The 19,705-nt window shown below is 40.4% G+C and overlaps 1 protein-coding gene across 1 annotated transcript; it reads left to right on the forward strand.

Annotated features, from left to right (window-relative positions):
* The first annotated feature begins 6,493 nt into the window (after positions 1–6,493).
* ZNF518B (zinc finger protein 518B) lies at positions 6,494–19,579 on the forward strand. Its single transcript, XM_071808577.1, has 2 exons — positions 6,494–6,752; positions 13,257–19,579. Exon 2 carries the CDS (start codon positions 13,469–13,471, stop codon positions 16,724–16,726), a length of 3,258 nt encoding a protein of 1,085 aa, XP_071664678.1. The 5' UTR covers positions 6,494–6,752; positions 13,257–13,468; the 3' UTR covers positions 16,727–19,579.
* Positions 19,580–19,705: the final 126 nt, after the last annotated feature.

The following is a 19,705-nucleotide window of genomic DNA, read 5'->3' on the forward strand; positions in this document are numbered from 1 at the left end:
ATGAGATATTTCAGTCCTCAAACAGGAGTCTCCAGGAATCCAGTATTCTGCCTGCATAGTCCTCCTCCCAATGTTCCCTCTCACTATGCTTGGGACTATGTCTGCAGATCAAGGAATTTAGTAAGATTTCTTTTGTGCCTGTAGTAATCTGAAACATTACTTTTTTGTTGCTTAATATTAGATTGGAGAGAGTAAATGACTACTATAAGAGCAATGAGACTCTTTGAACAGAAATGGTAGCTCACCACAGGGAGAGTTTAAGCGACACTTGTGACTCATCAAAGGGGTATTTGAAATCCATTTATTGCTGAAGTTGCCATAGCAGCAGGAAACTTTAAAACCCCATGGGTCTCAAGTATGAAAATATCTGTGATTCTGCAATGTTTTCTAAAATTCAGGCTCTTTTACATCAAAAGATTAATGGGTAATAAGTTCTATAGTAGTAGGCTTGCTGGAAGACTGTCCAAAAAAAACTACACTCTTCTCTCTTAAATGGTACGGCTGCTGCTCCCTTCCTGGGGGCTGCCCCTGGAGATGCCAGCAGCAGTTGTCCCCGTGTCCCTACCCCAGGGCTTTTCTCAGCTCAGCCACCAGCAGGGAGCACAGTGCTGGAAGGGGCTCTGGCTCAGCTTCGGTCTCTCTATCACAGGTCATCATCGCTTGCTGCCCTTCACCCCCAAATTAGTGATTGCTCACGGTCTGTCTGTTGAAAAGCTGTTGCAGGTGATCCCATCTCTGGTAGTTCAGAACCTTGTTCCAGTTTTCTGCCCTGACCATACTCTCAGCTGGCTTCTTTCTTCTTCACCTTAACTTTCATCTGATAACCTGAACAAGGGTTATGTGATTGCACAGCCCACAACCTTCACCCTCATGCTTGTGTCTGTTTCCCAAATCAAACAATTAAATAAATGAATAGAGGTCTATATGAGGATGAGTCCCCTGTAAGACTGTAAAACCTGGTCATTTGCCAGAGGAGCAACAACTAAATTGAACAGTAGCTGTTCTGCCTTGCTTGCTGCTGGCCCATCAAAACGTGTTCTGCTTGCAGAGGCAGAATGAGGCACTGCCATGGTGCTAAGCAGCAAGGGAGAGAGGCTCTTTCTGTGTATGGAGAAAAGAGATACTATCTGTGAGCTGGTGAACCCACTGACAAAGAGGGGTGCAGGTAGAAATATTAGAAATATTGGGGCAAAAGAAGATAGAAAAATGCAAGAGACTTGTATTTTTAATCCCCCAAGACTCAAGGTGTAAATTTCTGTAAACCAAAGGTGAATGTCTGCTGAAGAATTTATAATGTTACAGTAATACACTCTGATAACAAAACATGAAGGCAATCTTTACATAGCAGCAAGACTACATGTTGGCCACTAGAGAGCAATAGATAACCAGTAGTGGTGTGCTTGGTACAGCAAAATCTGAGCACCCTGTAGCCATGTAACGCTTTTAAAAATACAGATGCAGAAATTAACATCATAATATGAAATTAACATCATAATGTGAAATTACCCTCTTGACACTTCTTTATAGTCCTAATGCCCTGCAATCACACAAAATAGCAGGAGAGAGCACTCTGCTAATTAGCAGCAACCTCTAGCATATATTGGATAATGTATGTGCTTTGCTTACCCACCTGAAGCAGGAATGTATCATCCAGCATTAAGATCAGCTGCAGAAATGCAAAGCAACAATGAAGCTGGTTCCTTCAGTCTCAGAGTCCAAGCCCCCATTATGAGTGGCTGTAAAACTTTCAGAATTGAAACTTATTTTGCTGCTATTTTAAATCCTGAGTATTGTAATTGTATGCAGTTTGTGCTTACACATTTCAGAAAACAAAGATTGTGTTTTTCTTTTCTAAGTGTTCTGAACACTTACAAAGTAGTGTATTTTCACCCTGGAAGCCAAAATGTTTCACTCAATGTAAGTCCGATCTACAAAGTACATTCGCAGAATACATACCCAAAAGCAGGTCTTTCCTCTCCATGCCCACAGTTAAACAGACTGTGCTGTTCCATTATTGCAGCCTGTAGAGTGACAAACCATATCCACTTGACTATAGTTATGATAGTGTCCTGAAGGGGGACAGGAGCAGCTTGTATGTGAGGGTATTGCAATGGCTCAGGGAGAAATTCTGTGTGTCTCCAGAAAGTGTCCTTTTTCATTTTCAACTTGGGTTATCACTTCTGGTTTTCTTGGCTTTTCCAGTACATAACTTTTTTACTTTTTCTTTTTTTATTTGGGGGGGGGAGGCTTGTGAATTGTGAATAACACACAAAGCAAAACTGTTCCAAGAAGAGCTTTGAGGCTACCTGATTAGTCTTGTAGTCTGTTTCAGTTTTGCAGTTGAGCTGCAAAGCTGGAGCTCTACAGCAGCATCAGTCTGCCTGTGGCTCTCGTGGCTCTACAAGCCACTATCAGGATTTAACGTCAGATAATCTTGTCAGAGCGTGGAAAGGAACACAAGCTGACAGCAAGACAAGCAGCAGCAGAGGAGTAGTGGTGAATTCCTGGTGTGTGGGTGTCTCCCAGCACATGACAGAAGCAGTCTCACATGGGATAACGATGGTGCAAGGATGCAGGAAGGCCATCTGCTGTAGAAACTAAGACCCACTATGAAGTAAAATAGGCTACCTGCTTGGATGCTGCTTCTATTTGCCAACTAGTAGCATCTCTTACCTAGGTAACAACCCTTACCATTACTAAGTGATGACCCTCCCTTTAGGGTCCTCAGCAGGGATGCTCTCAAGCACCTAACTAGCACTGTGGGGTGGTGGGTCACAGGACAAATGAAGAAGGTACAGAAAACCTTGCAAGAGCTGGGAATTCAGGGGTCACCAAAGGCAACTGGCAACTGGCAAATGAAAGGGGAGTGATAAGGTGGTAATTGCAGCAGAATCACTCCTCGGTAGTCTAAATAGTTCAGGGCTGGAGACTAAGAGAGAAAGAGGAGCTATGATCAGATCTGATGGGGTCTGATACGTCTGCGCAGACAGCATTCACATGGCAGGGAAAGGAAAGGGAGTGGCTTTGAACACAAGGTTAGAAAATGCAAGGAAGGGACTGAATTTATGTAGCTGGAAAACATGCTTTCCATAACAAAGGCTCTTTGGCATGACATTGTTTAGTCTGGCCTTATTTAAACACTGAATACTCTATTTGCATTTGTTAGAGGCAATTGCCTTTCTAACTTCAGAGGAGGCTAACTACACATATCTACAGAAAAATGGTAAAAGTGCTGATTCCATTTTACTGATATGAAGTATATTAATTGCATTCTGGACTGTTTCACATACAGACAGATGAGCTGAAAAAAATATTTTGACTAGCAAACTACTTCTTGAATTATTACTTGTATTACAGAATATAATCTTTTACTTTAGGAATGTTTCTAATTTTCCTGGTTTTGAAGAAAGCGATCTGTTAAGTGTAGCTCACTGTTAGGCAAATTTGCAACTGGTCAGTGCTGACTGAGAGAGGCTAGGAAACAAAGTATAGAATTACAAGGGTAAATATTTATTCATGCGCATAAAGTGTCCCAGCCAAACTGGGTCACTCTGAATGTGGTTTTACACAGGGTCCTTATACCCTGCAACCATTCAGGTACAACACTATTTGCCTAAGACACATACTACCTGTTACTAATCCTAGTAAAATTTTGCAAATCAACTGTATTTCTGCAACCTTCTTGCTGCTTGTCTATTGATCCAGACATTCCTGGACTCAGTCGTGCTAGAGTTACTTATCTGTCATGTCAGATGAGGGTTTCAAAGAGGTATTAGAGGTACTGGGATGCTGGCTTTACTGGGGTTGTCCATGGGTATCTTTATCCTTTGTGGACAGCTCTGTTTTTCCAAGAAACAAAGTCCTTATTTCCAGGGCTGAGCTGTCCCTTAGCTTGTTTTACTTGACCATGAACAAGTTGCCAGTAAAATAACACTACCTCATTACATCACAGAGTATAATGTGAACTAATACATATTAACAAAGTTAATACTTTCATATTGTAAAGACTGATATAATAGTTAGGGACGTGAATTTTCTTAACACCACATAATTGCCTTTGCAGAGTAGCTGACACAAGTCAGCAAGTGGAAATTAGTGGCTTTTATGGGGCCCACAGACACAATTCCTACCTGTAACTGTTTACATTACGATGTACACTCATGATTTTTAGTGCTTTGTTATATCATTAGGCATCTTTTTTTCAGACAGAAGCTTACTTAGTTGTTCCTTACATGAAAGTTGAGAACAAAGTACCTTTGATCATCCTTTTTACCTTTCATTGAACCTTTTCCACTACTATTGTCTTTCCTGAGCTGAGGGAACTCAGAACCACAAACAGCTTTCAAGATGTGGTCAAATAATGAATTTACGCAGCAGCATAAGGATGCTTTGTTCTCTGTTCCCTTTTAAATCTCAGCATGCAGCTTGTTTTTCTGAACTCCATTAAGCACCAAAGTGAGGCTTTCGTAAAAGCGTATTTTAATTCCAAGATTTTGCTCCTGCACAATACCAGTCAGCTTGGAGCTCATTGGTTTCTATTTGAAGTTAGGATGTTCTTCCCATTGTGCATCACTTTTATCTATCCAGAATGTAATCTGCCATTTTACTGCCTAGTTATTCAGTCTCGTAAGGTTCTTCAATGAGTTTTTGTCCTTAAGACCCTGAATAGCTTGGTATCATCAGAAGGCTGTCACCTGACTGTCCAGGTCCTTTTGCAAGTCACTTGTGAGTATGTTAAGCAGATCCAAGACAAGATTGCTACAACAGTGCACCCATGACCTCTGTGTTACAAGTACTGCACACTCACTCCCACCCCCTGTGCTGCTTCTTTAACCAGTTATTCATTCCAAGACATTTGGTCTTCTGCCATCACTACTTCGACAGCCTTTGTCAAAAGCCTTCTAGAAATCCCAACAGGCTCTGTCAGCCAGAAGACCTTCTTCACAAGCTTTAAAAATGTTAAATAAACTAAAATGTTCAAAACTCCACAGCTGACAGTGTTGGTTTTTTTTTTTTACACCTCTGGTCAAAAGAGGTAACAGACTGTGGGTGCACGGTCTCATTCGGAAATAAAAAAAATCATAGTTTAGAGGATTATTTTCCCCCCAAAGTTCCTTGTCTGATAGCTTTAGCTTTCCCTTTTCCCAAAGAGCCTATCCCAAAATCCAAGATCCCTGAAGGTCTGTGTTCATTTCTAGACAATGGTAAGATTAGGTGAAGCCCTGTTTCCACTCATTCCCATACATAATTGATTGGAAGATACAACTTACTTGTGGTTGGGGTTCCTCTTATCACACAGAATCCATGCTAACAGAACAATCAGCAAGACAGAATATAACTTCGAAGTCAGGTACCAAAAACCTCTTTTCAAAAGATGCCTCTGGAAAGACTTTGGGCCCCATGTTAAATACAGTTTCCTCTTCAAGCATGTTGGTTGGATACTGCAGTGATGTTAAAGGCACTTTCAGAGGAAAAGATGCTGGCAGTTAAATTCCCTTTTTCTCCCTTCAAATTTGACTAAGATCAATTTACTTAAAGAGAAATTTGGATTTTTCAGGGAGCACATGAAAATACACAACCAGTATGCTACTACTGAACTGAGCAATCCCTGTGAAATGTATGTCCATGTCACACGCTATGAAAAAAAAAAGGTGGTATCAGGGTGAGTGTCGAGACTTATTGGGAAGCACAGGTGTCAGAACCCTCGAGGGACGGGCCGCGGGCAGCACCCGACGGCAGCTCTGGACATGCCCCCGCCTGCCTCGGCGCAGGTGCTTCAACGCCAGCCCAGCCGCTCGCACTGCGTGTCCCCGCGCACGGGTGACAGGTCCCCGCGCACGGGTGACAGGTCCCCACGCAGGGCCAGGCTGCGCTCCCCGAGGTGCCACCTCAGCGCCGGTCCCTCCCCGCGGGTCGGCGGGCCGGGCCGGGTTCGCAGCGCGCCTGCGCGGCTGCCGGGGCTCCTCAGTAGAGCTCTACACGGCGCCGCCGGCGGGAGCGGCGGAGCGGTGCCGGCCAATGGGGCGGCGCGGTGTTGAGGTCAGTTCCGCCGCGGCGGCGGGCGGGGGGTCCTGGTGAGGCGGCGGCGGGGGGCTCGCCCTGCCCTCGCTGGGGTGAGTACCTCGGGGTGGGTGGGAACTGTGGGCCGGGGAGGATGGGGCTCGGCGCTGCGTTGTTTGTACATCTGGAGGCGAGGGGAGCGGTGGCGGCTGGTGGGGTCTGTCCCTGAGGGGGCAGCCCTTGTTTCTCATCGCCCTCCGCGCCAGGTAAGGCTCCCCCACGCCCTGCCTGTTCCAGCCGGGCCAGCGCCGCGGTTGCCGGCTGCCAGCCACCCAGTCTGCCCGGCCCGCCAGCCCATGTGGGCGGGGGTCCGAGCAGCGAGCGAGGGCTGCGGGCCGCGCGGTGCTGCCCCCTGCGGGCCGGCAGCGGCGCGGGCGGAGCCACCGGGCCGGCGGCGGGCGGAGGCTGCGCGGCCTGCGGAGGGGCCGCCACCGGGCGCGGCAGCGGCGCTTGGCCTTCGGGAGACGGTCCTGAGGAGGGGAGGGAGGGAAGGAGGGAGGCCGCGCGTCGCCGGAGAGGCGGCAGCACTCGCGCGTGGGTGGCTGGATGCCCAAGGAAATGGAGTTTGTTGGTGCTGGTGGCGGGCGCTGCTGTCTCGTGGACGCCATCGGGCTGCTCGACTCGTCTGGACTGCGGGGCTGTTGTCCAGGTTTGTCATCTTGGTCTTCTTCCCGAGGAAAAGAAGCTTTCGGGTTAGTAACTGTGTTACTGAGCACAATGGAACATTCTGTGTTTTGTATGTAAATTGAGTTCTTTAGAGTATTTGGGCACAAGGTTCTCTTAATTAAATCCTTTATTAAACCGTGTTGCAAGAGAATCAATCTTAAAAAAGTATGACATTGGACACTTAGACATATAAAACTACTTGGGTTTCATCTAAATAAATGACCCATCGCTTTAATAGATGTAGCCCAACTATCCCAAAATATACATTTAATTTTAAAAGTCTATTTTTTATTAAGAAGACTAATGATGTTGTAGAGGATTTTGCTAGCATTCTGCTCTGCATTGTTGCTACAGTAAAAGGTGATAGTCAAGGCCCTTTTCTTGCAGATACTTATATACACGACTAATTTTAGCAGGAATTAAATCTGTAGAAATGAATTTTAGTGTCTACATGTGTGTTTTTAGAACTGGAAATGAAGAAATACATAGTTTTAATGGGACTCTCCCCCCTCTCCCATTTTCTTCACTGCCATACCTCCTTGCTTTGTTGCTTACAGGCCTTAAAGCTTAGACTAAGGTAATGCTAAATACTCGTCAGTGTGCTTTGGATATATGGAGAGATTTTTAAAATGGCTGTATATTGTGTTAAATACTGAAATGTGCAGCATAGATTTCAAAGTTGATCATACATGTAATGAAAAAAACTGTGTAAACGTCTGAGCACTCTCTAAATGACTGCTTTCGATGCAATAGTTATTTGAGAATGTGTTGCTTAGTTTGTTGCCAGAAGACCGCCAAGCAATCAAATGATATGTCAAAAACGTGTATCTTTCAGATAGGAATAAAGCTAGGCCTCAGTCCTAGGACCACAGAGAAGCAGACCTCCATTTTGGGCCTGCCTTCCTACAATGCCAATAAATGTCAATACATTGGGCATTTTTTTACCTATGCGTTTGAAAAATAGTGATTTACTTTTAGTAGTGTTTTGCATAACTTTATATTATAAGTAGTAAAAATTTTGCATGTAATTAATTTTTTACTGTAGAGTGAAATAACTGAATGTTTTGTAATAAAAGTAACCTCTAAAAACCTGATGTGTGGTCTTTGCTTGTCTTAATTCTCTGCATTGACATTCGTCCTTCATTTTGATGGAAAAACTTCCTGTGAATTTCAGATACAGAAAGTGTTATGACTCTGTGATGACATCTTATTGTGAGGCAAACTGTCTTTTTAACAAGAAATAATTGTAGATAAAATGTCTTTGGTGCATTTGAATTGTTTGGTTTTAATAGAAAATGAATTCTTTTAATTAATACAATACTTTATACTTGAGTGAAGCACTTTGGATCTCTCCCAGTCATTAGACCTAAAATCAGTGACTGATAACTGACAACTACATAGTGTGGTCAGTAGAACAGTTAACTCTGCTTAACAGAGATAGTCAACCGATGTTAAATGGGTGGTATATGGCATATATATAACTGTACAATACAGACAAGATGATTTTAAGCTTACACAGACATGATGCACAGTGTCTTCCAATCCTGTTTGAACTTCTTTTAGGAGATGACTTATATGGGCTTTTCAATACCAAAGCAAGCCTTGATTGCTCTATACAGTCTTAGAACTTAGTGTGCGAGATGTGTATATTTTGCTGAAGTAAGGTCTTACTTATTTAATCACATATGATAAATTCATGCTGCTTGTCACACCCATTTCGTTGATAGCAGTGTATAATTTGAGATAAAAAGGGAACTAGAACACTGGAAAAGAAATATTCTTATTTGAAATGATGAACTAAGTATTAATATATTTGAAGTAAATGGAAATTTCAAGAATATAGAATAATGGGAAGACACTAGCAATTCCTGTCTGACAGTGGCCACATCAAGAGTTTGTAATCTACTGCAGTGCAGAAAACACATTTGTTCTGGATGAATTTGGTCAGGCTGTGTAGGATATTTCTGCCTATTTTTCTTGATTTTAATTGGTCTTTGTTTTCTAACCTTTATGTAACTGTGATATCCACTGTTTAGAATGCCTTTTGACTCCTGCAGATCTATTGATCTGTCTTGAGCAGCAAGGTTCAAGATATACTAGTGTTGTGTGAAAGGTGGGAATATTTCCTGTTACTAAGTGCTCCACTCTCAATGTCACTGAATTGCAGGTGTCTGGTAGAGGAGTGAATGAGAAATTTTGATTTATCTTCTTTCTGTTGTCATTTTTCCATTTACCTCTAAGTTTTTGCTTCCATTTTTTTTCAAAACTAAGGCCTCTAATTTTTTTCAGTTTCGCCTAACTCAGGTACCTTATTGTATTTCAAATTATTTTTACAAACTTCTTCTGGATCTGTCCCTGTAAAGACAGGAACTAGAATTGCTTTTAAGACTCCTAGTATCTCTTACTTCATTCTTAATCTGTCTTTTGTTTGCCCTTCAGATTCCATGTAGGCTTTCAGTTCTTCCTTTAATAGTATTTTTTGATCGGTCTGTATGCTCTCCTTTTGATTGTAGTTTGAAAAATTGAGTATGTAGCTTTTAATTAAATCTTCTGAAGCATATCTCTGCTAATCCTTTAAATCTCAAAACAAATCTTGGGGGGAATTCCCTCCCCCCTGTCCCTGCTGGTATGGAGTGAATGGGTGCTGGATTGCACCACCTCTCTGTATACATTGATGGTCTCATTTTTCTGAAGTAACCAGAAGAAGCAAATAATATTTTAAAATATAATTTGAGTACACTTTGGGGCTTGTTTTATCAAAATAATGATAAAGTGGGCATGTTTGCATCAAACCTTTTCTTGTTAACTATTCAGCGTTCAGGAAAGACTGCTGAAAAAAATAGCTAGGGAGACAACGGCAGTGTCACTTCAGCATCACCTGGTTATTCAGTTCTTTTTTACCCTGTACTGGGTCTGACTGGGATGGAATTAAATTTCTTCGTAGCAGCCTGTAGGGTGCTGTATTCTGGATCTGTGGCTCAACCAGTGTAGATAACACTGGTGTTTCACCTGTTGCTGAGCAGTGTTTCCATAATGTCAAGATTTTCTTTTGCTCCGCCTCTGCTGCAGTGAGTTGGAGTGGGGTGGGCAAGAGATTGGGAGGACATACCTCTGGGACAGCTGACCAGAACTGGTCAAGGGGATAGTCCATACCGTTTAGCCTCATGCCAAGCAATGGAAACTGGAAGTAGAAGAAGGAGAGGGGCTTTAGCTTCCAGGGGGACTGTTGTTCACAGGGTGGCCAGGCATCAGTCTGCTTGTGGAAGGTGGTAAGTGACTTCCTTTGCATCACCTCAAACTGCCTTTGTCCAGATCCATAAACTTTCTTGGTCTTTTCCTCCAGTTTACTCCCCTTCCTACTTAGGGAATGTTGGAGAGCCAGCATGTGGCTGCTTGGTTGCTGGTGGGATTGACCATGGTATATCTGGAATGTGATCACAGTAACTCCAACAACATTTGGAAACTCAATTTTAGCAACAAGGTATTTGTGCAGGTCTGAATGAAAGCTTGGTTTTGGGGCTATATATGCATTTGTTTTCACTTTGATACATAAAGCTATTTGAATTAGGAAAGTTTAGAAGGATTACTAGCATGTTCTTTGGATTACCTCTGTTAAATTTTTCTTGTCTGCTCTTAGGCTGAGCAAACTGGATCTGTTTGGTAAATTAAAACATTCTTAAAATGTTCGACAGTTACTTGTACTTTCTCTTGAAGGTGGTGGATACTTTTTAATGTTGTCCCATAAGGTGAAGTTTACAGTATTAAAAACAATATGAAAAAACTGTCCATGTCTTTAATATTATCTTTTGTGATCAAGGATGTGGATGGCATAAAGTGCTCTGTGCTTATCTTTTGATCTGGTTCATATAGAGTGCAGTTTCAGTACCAATGGATGGCTGTTAACAGAAAAACAAAAGGCAAATACTGATATAACTTTGCCCTTTCCTTTCAAATGCAATTTTACTTCTGTCTTAAAGCTGTATAGAAATCTTCAAAGCATCTTTGGCCTGGATCTTGAGCTTATCTTTCTCCTGAAATAAAACAGTGGATCTCCTAGCCCACCATCATGCTTGTGTGTCAACAAGATTCTTCTTAAGTTTAGTAAGTGTTATTAGCAGGGGATGAATTGCCTATGAGAGACTACCAGAAACATTTTTTTTCTTTCCACTTTAGAATCTGGACAGTATAGGGCATGATGTTACCAGCATTAGAGTTGCTTGAAAATAAAAAGTCTTCATACCGTGTTACAGTAGTCATGTATACTTTCCTGCTTCCTAGGAGGCTGCCATTATTTGTTTTTCACACTGAGATACAGAGGTTTTTCACATGGGGTGTACAGCTGTCTGCATTGCAATGAGATGAGATTACTACACTCCTAAGAACTACATACTGAGGAGTTTTAGAGGTGTGCAGTCATCCATCTGCTAACGTGTGAAAAGGACATCATGTTGTCCTCAGTCAGTTTTCTAGCTTGATTTTACTGTTGTTTGAGATTACATCAGTATACTTGCACCTTGCAGAGCCCCATCTTTAGGGCAGCGTTCCCTTAGCAGTTGGGGATATTGGCAGATGGGGTACAGGGACATGCAAGGTAACTTTCTGGATCAGGTGCTTACTCCTGTCAAGCCATTGTGGAGATGCACCATACTGTAAAGTTTTTGTCATTCGTGCAGGATTATTGTAATAGCACACTGCTTAGGTCAGCTCAGCACTGTGCTTTTGGAGCCCAAATTGAACCCTGCTCTATGTACACAGACTTGGAGAGGAACTGGATTTCAGAAGCAGAAGCCTTCTGTGGGATGTATTGAAATCTAAAGGAATAACCTTGTGAAACAGGGTGTCTACATGAATGCAGATCTGTGCAACAGTATGTCTGTAAGTAATAATGTGTACTGTTTTTTCTGGGATTGAGTTAATTTTCTTTGTGGTAGTTAGAATATTTTATTTTTTAGCAGCTAGCTCAGTCTTTTCTTTCAGATTTACTGTGAGAATAATGTAATAACACACTGCACTTCCCGTACCTTTGCTCGGGACAGAGTTATTTCTTTCTTTTCAGTAGCTGGGTTGTGTTTTGGAGTTGGTTCGAAGAGTGTTGTGTTCCATATATAGCTGGACCCATCTTGTTTGGCTTTTCCTTCATTTTCCTTTTTTTCCTTCTGGGATCGTGTGTTCGAGACCAGTGCACTCTTGTCTTCTGGGACCAGCTATTTGACATGATGATGTTGAAATATGAACTGCTGTCCAGGTCTCCATTCTTCTGGAATCGGCTGTACAGGAGTGGTGTTTGTGATCACTGCTTGGGGATGGGCTGGGTATTGGTCACCAGGTGGTGAGCAGATGCATTCTGCGTCGCTTATTTTGTATTATTATATCTTCCTTTGCTGACCTATTAACTGTTCTTATCTCAACGTACAAGTTTCTCCCTTTCATTTCAATTCTCTCCCCCATCCCACTTGAGGGGGAGGAGGGGAGTGAGTGAGCAGCTGCGTGGTCCTAGTTGCTGAATGGATTTAAACCATGACAGAATGTTTGAATAAGAAAGATATTGACTAGGTTTTACTTGTTGCTGTTAGCTGTGGACTTGTTTTATATATGTCTTCAAAGACTAATTTAGTTATTAGTTTTCCAAATAATAGTGGTCTCATAGTCTTGACAAAAGCTTAAAGGCTGAGATCTTATTCATGTTAAATATAGAAGAGAGACAGTAAGAGTGCTGGAACCTGTGGGGCCAAATATGCTGCACAAGTTAATATTACTGTTTTACCTCTGCTTTCCGTTGCATTGTTTATTTTGCTTGATTGGCATATTCTGTATTAGAAGGATGGAGTGACTTATTTGTATGCTTGTCCACATATATAGAAGTGATTACACTCCGATGTCAGTAGAAGTGAAAGTGATTAATTTTGCAGCCGCAGATTGTTTTGACTTCATTACTTTGAGAACGTGAAGTATAAATCACACATAATTATCAAATAGCGTTCAAGACTGTTTGGATCTGAAACTTTGGCAGTGATTAGAATAGAACTTCCTTCTGTACTTAAGAACTTCTGTGCTAACTTAAAAATCCTTGTATTTAAAACACATAGTTTTGTGTTTCTAGTAACCATTGTAGTTGCTCTCCTTTTTCCTGCTGGGTTTTACAAATGAGTGGCACCTGCACTATTTCATAATATCTTTTCCCGAGTTCAGGATTGTATATGAACTGAGATCATATTCTGCTGCTTGGTTCTGTTGCCAAGTGTCTTTACTGTTGGGCTTATAAATACATTTCTTAAATGTAAAATTTTTCATGGTGTGAATATACTTTTATGAATTTATGAATATTTTGAATATGAGCAAATGTTGAACAATTATTTGGTACGTTTTGCTTAGAGTTAATGGTTTTATGTGCAGAATATAATTAGTGGTATATTAGCATGTTAACTTGCACTCAGCAATTCAGCTGTGATCCACTAATAGTTCAATTATTCATTGTATTTCCATGATCAGTGAATTGTAACTGACTTAATTTTCTGATTTTTATTCTTTAGTGCTACAAGTTGATTGAATAATATTAAGCACATGGAGTATAATACGGATGCAGTTCCTTGAGCACCATTTCTTCCAGAGTATATATTCTGAAGATTGTTGGCCTGAATGATTGATTGATTGATAAGCACCATACACAAGACTAATACCAAGAACAGATTTCATCTGTTGCTTCTGTGGTTGACAGAACTGATGCAGAGTCACGTCTTCTGAAATGCAGTTGAAAAAAATGAGGGAAATTTTACCAACGTTGTACCCTGGCCAAGTTAATGATAAAAATAATTCCTTAACAACATCCCCAAAGCAATCTTCTGAGGATAAACCAAATCCATCAAAAGGGGATGATGACCACAACTGCTGTTACCAAGGGACTGAGGCTGAGAATAGTAAGTTGACACTGATAAGCTGTATAAAATGCAGAAGTGTTCAGAAAATTTCAGTGCAAGATATAGAAAAGCATAAGAATCTTGGGTGGACTGAAGACAAAAATTTTATCTGCAAGAAGTGTAGTCATATTACATCACCAGCTTTCCATTTTGTTCCTGAGGGTGCCAGTGCTGTAGACTTTGAAAAACGTGGAAAAAAATGCCCAAGTAAAACCCAGAAAACATTTAAAGTTAAAAACTTTCTGCCAGGTAAATACTACTGTGATAAATGTAGATTTTCTACAAAGGATCCTTTGCAGTATAAAAAGCATGTAGGTCAACATGAAGAAATTAAATTTATTTGTTCCCACTGTAGTTATATATCCTACACCAAAGGAGAATTCCAGAGACATTTGGTGAAACACACTGGAACTTTTCCATATCAGTGTGAATACTGTGAATATGGTGCTGTTAGACATGACTATATAGTGAAACACACAAGAAGAGTACATGAAACACCCACAAAACGGCTGTCAAATGCTACCACAAACCACAAACAAAAGAAGTCTTGCTTGCCGAGTCAAAGCACTTTATTCAAAAAGCAGAAATGTGATAAAATTCCTTATCAGAATGAACTTTCAAGTTCTTCTTCAAATATGGTTTGTGAGATTCCAGATAAAGTAGCTAAGCCAGTCTCTTTGTCTCATGATGTAGAATGTAATGTAAATACAGCATCAGTCCAGGATAAAACGATATTGCAGCCATCTGAAATAAGTGTATGTGAGAATCAAAGTGTGGAAGTTGAGGTTTATTCACCAAAAATGGAGCCTTTACAACCTGGGATGCCTTTAACAGTAATTGCACCGTCTGAACTTGTAGTTCCTTCTAACTGTTTAGCTCAGATAGTAGAGATTAAAATAGTGAATGGAGCACAACAGCTGGTTCTCAAATTAATTCCTATGAAAGAAGCAACTTACAAACCTGCAAATGGTGCTGAAGAGGAGCTTGAGAATCAACGTATAGAACAATCAGTGGAAGGAAAAAGGACGTCTTCTGTGTCTCAAAATGAGTTGCTAACCATGGAAGTGAATGTAGACAAATTATCCAGTGTTAGTAACCAGCATAATGTGGATGGTATGTATGACAAGAATTCTGAATGTCTTTGTTCTTCTGATTCTCAGCTCTCGGACTGTAACTCTGTATCTATACAGAGGGATGATGTGTCAAAATTATGCTTTCATTTGGTGAAAGGTATTGATGTCCGTTCAGGTGTTATAGAACTTTGTTCTCAATCTCTGGTCATGAATAGTACTGAAAAAAAAAGTGATCATAAATCCTCAAGGTGTGAAGTAGATGGAAAAAATAACTTGCATGATGACTTACAACATTATGAAGAAGCTGTGGATATACCCCCTCCAAAATATGCTGCTATTTCTGAAGGTATAAGTTCCAAGAACATTTCAGTAGAGGCTGCTCAGGAGGGCAAAAATTGCCCTTCTTCTGCAGTCCTTAAACAAAAGGATACATTGCCTCCGAAGAGGGATGCTAAAGAATGTAGGAGTCTGCCAGTCAACTCTACAGAAACGTATTCGGTTGGTAAGAGTTTTGATAAAAAATCTGTTACATCTTCTGAAGCGGGAAAAAACTTTCATGTCACCAAAACTCCACCTTGCGAGGCCACGACTTTTGACTTCAGCAAAGTAAAGAGAGCTGAAACCATAAGTCAAAAGAACAATCTTCTTCTGGATTCATTAGAACTACAGAAAATGGAAAATAAAGGCAACCCCTTTGAGGGACCTATTATTTCATCTGTATTTTCTCTTAGCTCTGGGGCTGAAAATGTTCCAGAGGGTGTCAGGTGGGATGACACAACTTGCAGTAAGAAGACGGCAACGTTGCTGTGTAGAAAGATTGCTCAGCTCATGTCTGCTGCTGAATCCAACATGAAATCCATGCCTTTGAGATGTCACGCTTCTAGTAAAAAGGCGCTTTACCCTCAAGAAAATTCAGCAAGCTGTGAGAGGGTCGTTTATGCCACAGAAGTGGAGCAGTCTGAATCTTTGTCTCAAGTGCATGGTGAAAACTCTGTGATTAGTAGCGAAGAACACAGTGAAGATCAGCTGCTTACATTTGCAAGAACATCTAAAAGCAGGGTAACTAAAAATTCCCATGTTGCTACTCCAGTGTTCATCCCCAAAGGGACAGTACTGAGAGTGCTGAATGCTACTAGCAGTCAAAACTCAAACGGACTAGAAAACAGGAGTGAAACACCAGCTCCTTCTGCATATTGCAATGAAATGTTTCTGCCTCGCCCAGTTCCTGTGAGTGTTTCTGAGACACTTGGCAGTAATTTGCCATGTTTGCATGATCAGAGCGAACTGACTGCACAGCCCCGAGTTATATCACTCAGGCAAAGACCAAAGCGAGAGGCAAGTGCTAAAAATAATAGCAAACAAACTGGTGTACCATTTCAGAAAAACAGTAATGTGAGTAAGCAAAGCAAACCCTATTCAAAAAGTCAACCAGGTCCCAAAAAAAAGGTGAAACGAGTGGGCACCAGGGAACTTCCTAAGAGGAAAGCAAGGACTCGGTCAGACACCAGTTCAAGTTCAGACATGTCGTATCTGTTGACAGCAAGGCGTCTTCGGCTTGTCCCTCTGAGAATGAACCAGCTGATAAAGTGCCCTCGTCGTAACCAGCCAGTTGTGGTACTGAACCATCCTGATGTTGACTCACCAGAAATAATTAATGTCATGAAGACTATCAACAAGTATAAAGGTCAAGTCCTAAAAGTAGTTCTATCAGAAAGGACAAGTAGGTGTCTTGGTGCCAGACGTTATCGAAACCGTCTTACTCTTCAAAATGGTGAGACAGGAAGTCAAGTGAAAAAGGAGAATATGCTAAAAATGAAACTAAAAAAGACCCATAAAAACAACTACCAGGTGGTGGAAACTTCACCAGCTGAAACACTTCAGTGTATGTTTAAGTGTTGGTTTTGTGGAAGAGTATATATGGACCAAGAAGAATGGGTAAGTCATGGACAGAGGCACTTGATAGAGGCCACCAAGGGTTGGGATGTTCTTTCTCTTCCAGCAAAAAAGCAATGAGTGCCGCAAACTTGCTTGAAGGAAGATGGAAATAACTGCTTTATTTTGCCAAAAGATCTCTACTCTTAGCAAAGTGGAAGAGGAGAGCAGAGCTATAGAGATACAGAGAAGCTGATAGTGAAGATTAAGCACTACTTTGCACTCTCATGTTTGAAATTTGTATTGGAGGTCAACTTCATCTGTTCCATAGGAGAAATTTGAAACGAATTTGCTATGCAAACATCTTTCTAGTTACCATTCTTTGTGCTAGAATACTGTGCTGTAACTGGTTTGTGCTAGGTCTTTATGGATTAAAATCTTAGACGATAAGATCTTTGTAAATCTAACAGGGTTTAGTTTGCTTTCTTACAGCATGGTGTTTCAGAGATAGAGCATATGTGTACTGAAAAGCACCTTTGATCCTCTCTGGGCAGCAAGTACATTATAGATTTTAGTGGCAAATTAAGCACCATGCATAAAAAGTAAAACTTAGATGTGAGTACTCCGTTTCACTGAAACGAAAACACTTCTGCTGACTTTGGAGGAAGTACAAGGGTATAAATGAGGATTCTGTGGGATCAAAGTTAGTCCCACTAGGTCAGATAGCACTAAAAGTTTAGTTTTGTTTGGTACTTAGATTTAACTAGCCTGTATTGTGTAGGTGTGAGAAAGAGAGCAGAACGCTGTCAATTTTCTGTACCATCCTTGTTGAACAGGCAGCGCTGGAGATACCATCAGGCTTGGACTGATCGGAGCGAGAAACTTTTCTCCATATGGTCTCAAGGCTGTTCTGAAATGTGAGGGAGTAATAGCCAAACATAAACCCTCTTGTGCTGTGTGTGTGCAGTCTGATAGAAACGCATTTGCAGAATTGGGCATTTGGTTAGAACTCTAGCTGGTGCATTGATGCTTATTTATAGGGGGAGCATGCTGAAGATGAAGACTTTTAAAAATGAAAAACCATGTTGCACAGTGTTTACGTTGCCAGTGTTGAACCAGATTTTCAGTGCAATCTTTCATCGTCCTTAAGAATTTGGATGCTGTTAGAATATATTTTTTGTAGGCCTCAATTCATAAAGCATGTGCCTAGTTACATATTTTTGTCTAACCTGTATCTGCTGACTTCAGTGCAGCGTAAACATTGCTCAGTTGCTTAAACACTTTCCTAAATCAGGGCCAAATTTCAAGTTTTTATTGAAGAAGAGCGATGGATAATACTGAAGTCTAATGTTTCTGTAAATGAACAATAAATGTTTGTCTTCATCTTGTCAGTTTAAAATCATTCAATGTTCATATAGAATGAACTATATTGAAGCACATATTTACAATTAGAATAAGTTCTTACATTTTTACAGGTTAGAAAATCAGTACTGACTCTAATGCTGGATGTCTGTTATATGTTTGAACTGGGACTACTCTTGGAAAAACTGGTAGTTCCTAACTCTTTTTGCCGTTGTTGCGTTTTTGTAAACCGTTTAAGCTGGGAATATTTTTTTATCTACTCCAGTGGCTTATACTTGTTTTGATAAAGTATGTTTTTTATCTGTATCGAAATGTAAATATTTTAAAACTACATCTGACTGAGGCTTATTTTCAAAACTGGTTAAAACATTGCTTTCTAATCATTTTGCAATACAGTGTTAAAATTCTTCAGATAGTTGGTGCTTTGTCAGACCTTTTTCATCATGTACACACGGACCATTTTTGTATCATTTGTATCAGACCAACATATTCCAACTTCCTTTTATCTGTTTCGTCAATAATAATGAAATGATAGTTCTCATTTTGTATTCAAATAGAATTATATTTTTTTAGATGGGTACAGTAGAGGGTTTTTTCACTTCATATACTTTGATGCAAACATAACAGTACTATTTGCATTTTTGATTGTGAAAATAGCTTCCACTTCAAAATTCCGGCATATCACATAAAATAAATACGAAAACTGTTAACATAAGAAAAAACATGGTTAAAATTCCTCCTTTGTTTTAAATCCTTCAGTCCAGGTTACTGCTTGAATTAATTTTGTTTCTGTAGAAGCTACTAAATAAATAGTTTTAAATTTGCTTCGCAAGAGTTGTCACTGACAAAATTAGAACATTGCTCGTGAAAGCTGTACTGAGGGGCTGGGAACTGTTGATGCTCAGCATTATAAACTCTAGGTGGTTTAAGTACACTAGTAATGCTTGTCTTCTGTAAGCAAGTCTACTGTTCTACTAAGTGTCCGCAAAGCTTTGTATGTCACTGCCATAATCTGCTATCTAAATTGTTAAGCTGTCTTTCTTCAGATTTAATTTAGAAAATATTTATTTTTTGTTCTAACATGAAAACCTTTGGCAAGTTACATTTTATGGTGGCTATGAAGCTCCTGAAGCAAATTACATTATGCCTCTTTTCCTTTTTATGAGCTCTGACAAACTCTACTTAGCAGCTTCTGTTTTGTTAATTCTTATTATTAGATAATGTAATGTCAGAATACTTCCCTTGAAGTTTAAGAGTCTCAGTTGTTTGAAATAATTATAATGAATGTTCTCTTGCATTTTGATGCAGGTTGCAAGGAAATAACAACCAACTGCTAAATATTTTTAGAGTTAGTTTGTGCCACTACATAATACATTGTAAATTGTGTTGGAATATCATGCTTTGGGCTTGAATGTTTTCATTCCTCTTGTTCCTCTTCTGTAAGGATAAAGTAACTGAGTTTGCTTTATTCCAATCACCTGGTCAGACTTCTGGATATGCTTAGAAATGAGGGCTATGTATACTTTGCAGGAAAATACTGAAGTTTTGCCTTTCATATTTATAATGAATTTAGTTAAGCCTTCCAAACCTAAATTATATGAATAAATATTATCATGTCCTTTGCTGGAAAAATATCACATTGTTGTCTTCTGTGATACACACTAGAACATGTTTTCTTGCTGAGTTTGAAGCATGTCTGCTGTTCCTGCTGATGGCTTTTATCTCTATATTTGCACACGGTATGAATTCAAACAGACT

Source organism: Patagioenas fasciata, chromosome 4 (assembly GCF_037038585.1).
Source record: "Patagioenas fasciata isolate bPatFas1 chromosome 4, bPatFas1.hap1, whole genome shotgun sequence".
In the NCBI taxonomy this organism is placed as follows: Eukaryota; Metazoa; Chordata; class Aves; order Columbiformes; family Columbidae; genus Patagioenas; species Patagioenas fasciata.

Coding starts and splice junctions, on each gene's coding strand:
- ZNF518B (XM_071808577.1), top strand. CDS start 13,469: ATGCAGTTGAAAAAAATGAGGGAAATTTTACCAACGTTGTACCCTGGC.